We start from the raw sequence: 10,514 nt of genomic DNA, 5'->3' as shown, positions 1-10,514 counted from the left end.
AATAAGATTTCTCTAAGGTCTTTAAGGAAATGTACTACCTAAACCTAGGATATTATGTTTTTAAATGCCAAACTCTTGTACACTGTTATATACAATGTTATATTCTGACTGTATTCATCATTTACATTTCCTATCCTCTGAACCAAGGAGTCAATATACATATGAATGCTGCTGGTACTAGGTCAAATGTCAAAGCAGACAAAGTCTGACCTCAATATATCTGCCTTCCCATGTGAGCCCACGCTTCTTCCTTCTTTCCCCCTCTCTCCAACCCCCCAGCAGCTGCCCAACCCTTTCCTTTCTGATTCAGCAACCCAGAGTCTCTTCGTGCCACCCTCATCAAAATATCCTCACAGGAAAAGATCTAATAAGCTTTTTATACTGAAAAACAGTAACTGACAGGCTTAGTGTGCTATTCTTCTCAAGGGTATTTGCATTCTGGCAAAGGGATAAAGACCCTCTTTGGTTAAAGAAATAAAATTCCAATTGTGGAATTTAAGCTTAAGTCATGAAGGAGGATGAGATTTGGAAGAAATAAGAGCTTCTTCCAACTGTTGCCCACCTGGCTACCTTAAACCTATATCATCATTTGATTATTCTATTTGTACAGGAGTGTGGCCATGCTGCTAAAAATGGGACCATTAGGTGGTGCAAATAATACGAAGGTCAAGGGTTCAGGTCCCTGTACGGGTCAGCTGTCAAAGAATAAAAATAAAAATTGGACCATTAGAATTAAATATCAATTTTATTATGTTCAATATAAATGTAACTGTATGCGGCCATGAAAAAATTATTTTACCATAAGACCACTGAAAAAATTATAAGGAAATCCTTCTTAAAAATTTACCAAATAATTAAATCTTAAGTTCTTTTTAACAGTAGGGAGAGGAAGGGAGATAGAGAAGATGGAGGAAAAAGAGAAAAAGACGAAGGAAGGGTTAAGTGACTAGAATGTGGTCACCCCACTAAATGGAAAGCTCCTGTCTGCACTCAATGGAAAAAGAGCCCACATTCTTGACTGTATGGAGACTCCTCTGCTCTCTAATATAGTTATGATTTTGTAGGTCTTAGAGGGTTTGTGCTTTCAAAACCTCCCGTTTTAATGAAAATACACACTTGATAATACTTTTTCTTTAGAAGTGTGAAAAACATTAAAGAACAAACCACACTTACCTGAATGTAATATATGCCCTTTTCCTGAGCATACATCATTAAAAAACAATAATCTAGGTTTTGCTTTGTTCTCCATCTGAAATAAACATTTTCAAAAAATATTAGGAATCACACTCAAATTTAGTAAAAATAAGATTAGACACATGAACTCTAAGTGTCTAACATTTTATACACATGCACACACATCTACACACTTAGGATAGAGAGTCAAAGAAAATTCGCTCTTCTCTAACAAAGCCTTTATCAAATTGTATTCCCAAGAACACTAATCCTCAAGATACGCTGAGGGAAAAAGGAGTCTAATGTCAACTAAGTTTGGGAAACACTGCACACATATTCCCCTTCTACACACATATTATTATACTAAAGGCAATAAAACATCTAGCAGTAAAGACATTTGTTGAAAAATCATTTTTTTATTGTAGTATTTTCCAAACTTCCTTCTTCTCAGTCTCACTAAACTAGTGCTTCAAAAATTATACTTTGGGGGACCAATGCTCTGATGCCCAGGACTGTGTTTTGCATAGAGGTAAAAATTAAGAAATATGGGTTGAATGATAAAAAAATCATATTAGAATTTACAATATTGAGTATTTTAAGAACTCCTGGTAGCCTAAAGAAACATACTGATTAGCGTTGAATAAGAGAAGTAGTTCTAAACGCCAATTTAAGAAAAACACAATCAAATTAAAGCTCATCTTAACTAAGCTTTTATTCATACTAAGAAACTTCTCCAGAATATGTCTTACAAGCTGTCCTGAACTTAATGAGACTACCTAGAATATTTTACCAATTCAACCTTAAATTTTTTATGCTTATATAAACAAGAACTCCATTTGTTAGACATTATACTCACATGGGTGCAGGACTTTAACTGCCACAAGACTCACCTTACTCTTTCCTTAGAGTCTCCAAATGTCTCCTTTAACTTTGTCAAGTCAGGATAATAGCTTTCAGGAGGTGATATTATTTCCACCAAGCCAGAACTGATTTCTTTAGAAAATCTATTATGAGAAAGGTTAGCTAAGTTCTGTGAGATTTTATTTATCTTAAGGCTCAACTTAAAACATGTCAGTAATTATTTGTAGCTGGGTATAATGTTATGGTCATAATGTGCTCATCATTTTATTTACCAAAAAATACAGATTTTCCCAATAACACAAGTTTTTTTTTGTTTGTTTTTTTAGTAATGCTTTAAAAACTGTAAAATGCCACCATCTTTAGAGTAGCATAAAAATCCTAAGCCAACTGCAGCCATTACATTCCTAAAAAGTATCTGAATTAAAAAAAACAAAATCAAGGGAATTAAAGAACAAACAAATGAATATGTGTACATCTAAATATACGTATTTATGAAAAAAATCAAAGTTCTTCCATTTTCAGGAAGTTGTAGTTGTGGGTATAGACTACGCGTCATTCTGAACCAGTGTTTCTCAACTGGGGGTGTTTTGTCCTTCCTGAGGACATTTAGCAGTATCTGAAGAAATTTTGGTTGTCACACTGAGAGCAGTATTAATCACATCTAGTGGGCAGATACTAGGGATGCTGTAAAACATTCTACAATGCATAGGACAGCCCCCACAACAAATAACTAATTGGCTCAAAAGAGGTTCAGAACCCTTTTCTAAAAATAAAGTTTTTAAATCAGTCTGTACTAAGTCACATGTAAATTTCTTTAACCTTTGCGTTCTCCTGTTTCATTTTTGCAAAGCTCCACAAAATGCTCGCACAACTACTTATCTTTGCACAAATGTTCATAGTGCATAATTGCACTTTTTTCTGGGCTTAGTTTTCCTACACACAGAGGAAGAAACAAACCAACAGAATCACTGCATAAGCCCCATGGACCTTCCCATGTGGTCTAAGGGAAGAAGGACCAATAATTATGGCCCTGTTGCTTTACTTAAGGAGTCTATATCAAATTGTGTTTCTGTAGAGTGCCAAGAAACTTAGCACTTGAGGAAAATCTAACAAATGACAATTTAATCCTGAACTATGCATAATATCTTTTAAAATCTCCATTTTTGCCATTTTGATAGGCAAGGATACAGCCACATTCAGAGTTGGCAAATAATTGTTGCCTCTCTTTTGTCTTTTCAAGTAAAAGGTATGCCTTTTAGGGCCAAAACAGATACAATTCAATGAAGAAACCTGTATCGAGACTAATTTTTATGATATCACCATTAAACTGCTAAGGTATTATATAAAGTAATAATACCTGAAAGTTACTAAGCTTTCCATCTGATACCTGCTATGTGCTTTATTCACAGTAAACTGGTACTCAATCTTTGCAGAATAGAACAGATTTTTAGACACAGTTTAGCATTGAGCTCTGAAACTGCTACATGAATATCTGCCCTGACAGCAGAAAAATTTTTGCTTGGTAAATACAGAGTGAAAGACTTAAATAATCTCATGCGACTCTCTATATTCACTGCTGGCGAGATTAAAGACTTTTATTTGATAGTGTTACATACCTATGACATTCAAGTCTTTTCTACAATGAAATACACCAATTTATCCCATTAGATCACAGGATATATATGCACCTACTTTATGACAGTGTAAAAGACCAATGATAGGTGGTCTAGGAAACAATGAACTCCAAAGAGAAATGAACTATAAAGGAAGGCATTTTCTTTTAGCGGAAAGCCAAGAGATAATAGTAACTTAAATATTTTCATTTCCATAATTAAGAAGGACTTACTCTTTCTCCAGGTTGGCTACAACACTGTGTACATAACCAATATCTGTCTGGGAAAGAAAAAGAATTGTACCTACATTAATGTTTTTATATTTTTATTTAACTTTTAAAATTAGTAACTTTTAAATTAGTTCAGTAACTCACAATTAAATAAATGATTAAAACATTCACATTATATTAAATTTTCAGACCACTTACGGGATTGGCATTTCTGAATTGTTCTATTGTCCTGCACTACTAAATGCCATCAAATACTTACAAACACAGTAAGCATTATTTATAAGTTTTTATTATTTTCAATTGTCTATGTTCAATTCAGTAGAAAAACTGAGCACAGAAATTATTTCTACTTCTTCTGGAACATCCAAACTATAAGTAGTCAATAGTAGCAGCAATAGATGTAGCCTGCTATCAAGAAAGATATTTCCCGCTTGGAATCATAAAACCTGATTCAAAATTTGCCGCTGTAGCCATTGTATAATCTGAAGTCACTTCTTTGAGCTTCAGTTTCCTATTCTATTTAAAAAAAAAAAAAAAAAAAAGGTGGGGGGGAATAATACCTCAGAGACTATGAGATTAAATTATAATACTGTGTTATAACAAGCTGTGTTGTTGCCATACTATATGAGGGGGCTTCGAAAAATTCATGGAAAGAGTCGTATTATCTTTTAATTCCATTTTTCCACAAACTTTTTGAAGTACTTTCGTATTATTAGTATTGTACTGATATCGAGAACCCAAGTCAAGAGCACTTTAACCATAGTTAAAATAAACCTTTATTAGACCTGTGTGCTTTTAAATTATGAACAAGCACAAATCCAATACTCCCTATTAATTTTAAATGCAGTGACAACTCATATTAAAATGCTCGATGGTTAAAAGGCATCAATGATATATAAAATATGACCTTTGTTATGAAGACTGCTAAAACACTTAATACTCAAGGAGAAACAAAGATACAACTTAACTCTGGAAATTACAAAAAGTTGTTATATATCAAATTATAAAAACACATCAAATTAAAAATGTTGTCTTATAACAGGTTTTCTGGAAAAGTGTTTTAACTTTAATTTCTGTTAAAGTAATTCCAGTTTTTATTAAGTTTAAAGACTTAGGAGTGAGATATCTTCTTAAAACCACATCCTTCAAACTCCTAAAGAACTATGGAGATACAACGAAAATACAGCTCAAAAACTTCTGTACTTCCCCTATATAAGCCCAAACATTAGAGATCTCATTTTTAATAAATTATATCCACGCCTTTGACCAATGAGCATCTAACCACTCATCAGGCTATCATTTTGGAGAATATGATTAAACAAGATTTATATAAACTTTAATGTGTTTAGCAACAACCTGAAGTTCAATGTGATAAATATTTAATGAGGGCCAGAGATCTGCCTGTCTAAGGAAACAGGAATACAAAGATGAAAGAGACCAGCTCCCTGTCCCCAGCAGGCTGTCCAAGAGAGGAACCAAGAATAAGGTTATATGAACACAGATTTGTTATGTAATGTAAGAAAATTTATGGAACAAAGTGATCCATATATAATACTACATGGAGTCCTTATGTTGCCTGATAATTAACACAACTAATAAAAGATTGACTTAACTGTAGTTGGTATCAGTTTTATACAAGAGAATCCACCCTTTCTGGTATCAGCTGAGGGCTGAGGGGATTGTTCTGGGACTCTTCTGGGACTGTTCTGCTACACCTGACTGGCCTAGAAGCACAGGCCCAGTCAATCTTGGTTTCCACTGGGGCCTCTACTTGCCTCTCCCCCACTTATTAGCAGCAAAGATAGTCAGTCCCTGTGATCTTGGGGCTTGTTTGCTTTAAGTTTAGAGAACACTTTTTCCTGGAATTTTTAAGAAAGCCAATTCTGAGATCGAATCTGTGAACCTAAAACTGAGATTTGTATATTCCAGGGGTAAATGAACGGTATGCTTGGGACAGGTGGGAAGGAAAGTAGAATAAAAAGCAAAAGAAAGAGCATTTTTTTCCCAGAGAATCAAGTGTTTTTCATGGTTAAGTAAAATTAAATATTTTTATATTAAAACTAAGATACATTATTGATATGTACTACTACATAGAAGAATCTTGAAAACATTATGCTAAGTAAGAGAAGCCAGTCACAAAAGACCACATATTGTATGACTGAATTTATATGAAATATCCAGAGTAGAAAAATCTACAGAGGCAGAAAGTAGATTAGTGGTTGCCTAGGGCTGGCTTGGGGGAATAGGTTAATAGGTAATGGCTAAGAGTTTCTTTTTCAGGTGATGAAAATGTTATAAAATTGAATAAGGTGATGGCTGAACAACTCTGACTTTTATGTGAATTACAAAAAAATAACAGAGAGACAGAATAAAGTTAACTGTAAAAAAAAATATTTCATATTGTGCATATGGAATTGTGGAAGTACAAGTTTACTCAGCTTCTCTTTAGAGATATATGAGGAAAAGTTGAGTAAGTATAAAAGCAAGCTCAAATAAGCCACCAAGACTGACAATTCACCAACATATACACAGGACAATTTACCAACATAGTCTCATACTTACATAATAAATATAACAATTTACCAACACGCATATTTTGTGTAAGAATTAATCTTACCAGTAGGATATAAGTTAAACAAAATAATAGTAGCAGACAAATTCTAATCTTTGTTACTTTAAAACAATAATTTATATAGTTCTATTTGAAAAGAAATACACCTCTGAGAAATGTCATGACAGTGGGGGAACTGCAACAAAGTCAACTGGCTTCAAGGAAGCTTTCAATTAAATCAAACAACATATAAAATAACATCAATTTTGAATATGCAATCGCTGGTATGTTCTGCAATACTACAAAGAGAAAATATGCATAATAAAAGTCTGAGTTTAAAAAAATACTTTTAAAAACAAATCACAGAAATTTATTTCTAATGGCCCAAAGACTAAAACAGAAAGTTAGAGACAAGCTCCTATGAAAAATAAATAAATATTACAATGTCAGAGACTGGAGATTGCTATAAAGCAAAGTTATCCAGATGAAAAGAAGGAAGAAATTTTAAGCACCATATCAAAAGTGAACATAATATAAAAAGAACTGAATTTTAAATAATTTGAAGGAAGATCAAAATTGGTTTTTAAAAATCCCCTTTATATGGGGCCGGCCCGGTACGCACTTGGGAGCGCGGCGGCGCTCCCGCTGAGGGTTCGGATCCCATGTAGAGACCGGTCCTCTCACTGGTTGAGCGCGGTGCGGGCGCGACACCGAGGGTTGCGATCCCGTTGCCGGTCGTGGTACGGGTGCAACACCGAGGGTTGCGATCCCGTTACCGGTCACAAAAAAAGACAAAAAGGAAAAAAAAATGTCCTTTATATGTAAATTTACAATCTTCTTTCTAGTCATTTCATTCCACAAATATTTACTTGGTGTTTACACTATACGCTGTACTTTTTTTTTTTTTTTAATATATCCACATATATACCCATTGTATCCAAATCATCAAGTTCTGATCATATACTGGTAAATAAAATAGACAAGATCTCTGCCTTGTGGAACTTAAAACTAGTGGAGGGAGATGCAGTCCATAAAGAAACAAACAAAAATATATAATAGGGCCGGCCCAGTGACGCACTGGAGAGTGCGCCGCTTGGGAGTGCGGCGGCGCTCCCGCCGAGGGTTCGGATCCCATGTGGTGACCGGTTCCCGCTCACTGGCTGAGCATGGCACGGGTGCAACACCGAGGGTTGCGATCCTGTTGCTGGTCCCCGGTACGGGCGTGACACCGAGGATTGCGATCCTGTACCGGTCAGTAAAAAAGACAAAAAGGAGAAAAAAAAAAAAAAATATATATATGAAAAAAAAAAAAAAAATATATATATATATATATATATATATATATAACTAAATATTTATCAAGTACTATAAAAATAGAATGCAATAATACTGAAAAACAGAGGTGACCTATTTGAACAGGATAGTCAGAGTTAAGTCTCTCTTAAGATTTGACATTTAAGCCTAAATCTGATACACACTGCTATTCAAATGTACAAAAATGAACAGCAAACACTAAAAGGAATATTTTAAATTAATTGATATGTTAATTAGGGCTCTTCCTCTGTCCACACACAGGGTATGTGCAAGATAATCAACTGGAATATATCATTCTTCAAAATGTTCTATTTTTTATATATTTAGGCGGTTTAATATGATAATAATAATATATATGTAATTCATAAATATACCATATATGTACACATCAGGAATACATGAAAAATTACAGGCCTAAATACTACTGATGCACCAGTAATCTATACTTCAAAATCAAGAATAGAAGCAACTAACAACAAGACAAATAATCAGCAAGTATATAGAAGACCTGAACAACACTGTCAACCAACTTGACCTACTAGACATCTGTAGAAAGGACACTCCACTTGATAAGAACAGAATCCATGCTTTTTAAGCACACACAGAACAGTGTCTAGGACAGACCATATGCCAGGCCATAAACAAGTACCGATAAATTTTAGAGGACTAAAATTATGCAAAATATGTTCTGTGAATTAGAAATCAAGAGCAGAAGAAAATTTAAGAAAGCCTCAAACAGGTAAAAATTTAAAAACACATTTCTAAATAATCCATGGGTCAAAGAAGAAATTATAAAGAGATTTAGAAAGTATTTTGATCTTAGTGAAAATTAAAACACAGCATATCAAAATTTATGATATATAAAGTGGTACTTAAAGGGAAATTTTTAGCTTTAAATTGCCTATATTAGAAAACAAGAAAGACCTCCAACCAATAATTTATGTTTTCACCTTAAAAATCTAGAAAAAGAACAGTAAACCAAACTAAAAGCAAGCAGAAGGAAGGAAATAATGCAGAGTGGGAATTAGTGAAACAGAAAATAGAGAAATAATAGAAAAGGTCACAGGGAGTTTTTCTACTTTACTTGCCACGTAGAGCTAAAAGACCTAAAAGGTCTCAGAGGAGGAAGAAATGAGAAAGGGAAAAAGCACAGGAAATGGGGGCAGGGTCGGGGGCAGAGAATGAAGACAGGAGACTGCTTAGCATAACAAACTTTGTAGACCTATCTTTAGCCATGTGCATGTATAACTAATTTTTTTTTTCAAAAAGAAAAAAAAATACAGCCAATGGTATAGAAAAAAATAATATTCTTGTGTAATGTTAGATTTGATTTAGGGGCATCATCTAATATCTGATGGATTTTTAGAGATTTTTTTAAAGCTCCTTCAATACCTTCCTCATTTTAGCAATTCAATAAATACTTGTTCAATGTGTAGGAATATTTAGAATGAAATCTGCACTTTTGCCTTTACTAAAAAATGTGACTAACAGGCAATAATGAGAGCTTGAGAAAACATCACTACAGCAAGGGCCACTGTTCCTGAGGCTGTGGTACTCATCAGGTGCTTTGGGGTGGACAAAAGTTAAAAAACATTCAGGGAAATACACCCTGGCTGAAACCACTCTGAACTGTCTATTTAGGAAAGACTAAAACTACTTATATAAGAGCTTGGTTGGGTAGAAACACAGCACTAACAATATTTTCCACTTTCCTTCCTGAAAATCAATGAGAACCAGACACAAAAATTGCAAACTTCATTTTAAAATATTAATAACCAAAATTCTCAAGATTAAAAAGAATTCAATTGGATTCCAATAACCAGAGGTAACACGAAGAACTGCACAGACTGGCTGTATTTGCAAATAGCCTGACTCTGTGGCAGAAAGAAAGACAGATTCTTTTGTTTTTTTTTTTTCAAAAAAACCAACTAGTCTGGAACACTACTCTGTCCTCTCACACTCTGGGTAAACTAGTAGCTTAGGGAAAAACCCATCTCCTTCAATGACGATTCACAAAAAAGGAACCAGCACAGCACCTATGCAAAATAATAAGGAAACATGGGGAAATTCAGCAAAACCTGTGAATAAAAACTGCACACACACACACACACACACATCTATACACACACACACACACATCTATACACACACACACATATAAAACAGATGAAAAATTGTGACCAAACATTCCCCATTAATTTAAAAGAAAAAAACAAAAAAACACCCAATTGAAGTAGTTGCCACCAGGAAGCAAAAGTCATATTCTTATAGTAACAAAAAGAAATAATGAAAATAAATCAATTTAGGATTTAGGTTAAGACATTGGAAAAGGAAAAAATGGAACTAAAAAAGAAGAAAATTTTAATAATGTTAAAAGCAGATATTAATGAATTAGAAAACAAACCAAAAAAGGAAATAAATAAACCTAAAGATGGCTTTTGGAATAATAAAGAAAAGCAGATCTACTAACTATCCAATCAAAAAAGGGGCAGAGGCACAAATACACACATGCACAAAGAAATCAGGGGAAAACCACAAAAACAACTAGAGTCTGCTTTGACTCTGTATAAAGCAAAATTTATAACAAAGTGGATAATTTTCTAAGAAAATATTTTATCAAAATTGGAATAAAATATAAATAGTTATTCATGTTCTAATATGAAAAGTTAGTATTATACCATCTATACAGAAATGGTATAGGGCCAGCCCGTGGCGCACTCGGGAGAGTGCGGTGCTGGTAGTGCCGAGGCCGCGGGTTCGGATCCTATATGG

The 10,514-nt window shown here is 34.0% G+C and overlaps 1 protein-coding gene across 1 annotated transcript in view; it reads right to left on the bottom strand.

Annotated features, from left to right (window-relative positions):
* The window catches only part of MGAT4A (mannosyl (alpha-1,3-)-glycoprotein beta-1,4-N-acetylglucosaminyltransferase, isozyme A), a gene marked incomplete at its 5' end in the record, with an annotated part of 69,902 nt that overhangs the window by 52,718 nt on the left and 6,670 nt on the right, over window positions 1-10,514 (bottom strand). Inside the window, 3 exons of the mRNA XM_008588615.1 lie at window positions 1,174-1,249; window positions 2,064-2,177; window positions 3,881-3,927. Of these exons, the coding sequence (XP_008586837.1) occupies window positions 1,174-1,249; window positions 2,064-2,177; window positions 3,881-3,927 (237 nt within the window). The remainder of the gene's footprint in view (window positions 1-1,173; window positions 1,250-2,063; window positions 2,178-3,880; window positions 3,928-10,514) is intronic.

This window comes from Galeopterus variegatus, unplaced genomic scaffold, assembly GCF_000696425.1.
Source record: "Galeopterus variegatus unplaced genomic scaffold, G_variegatus-3.0.2 Scaffold4923, whole genome shotgun sequence".
NCBI lineage: Eukaryota > Metazoa > Chordata > Mammalia > Dermoptera > Cynocephalidae > Galeopterus > Galeopterus variegatus.
Note: the sequence above shows the minus strand (reverse complement) of the source record. Positions and strands in the feature narration are given on the sequence as shown.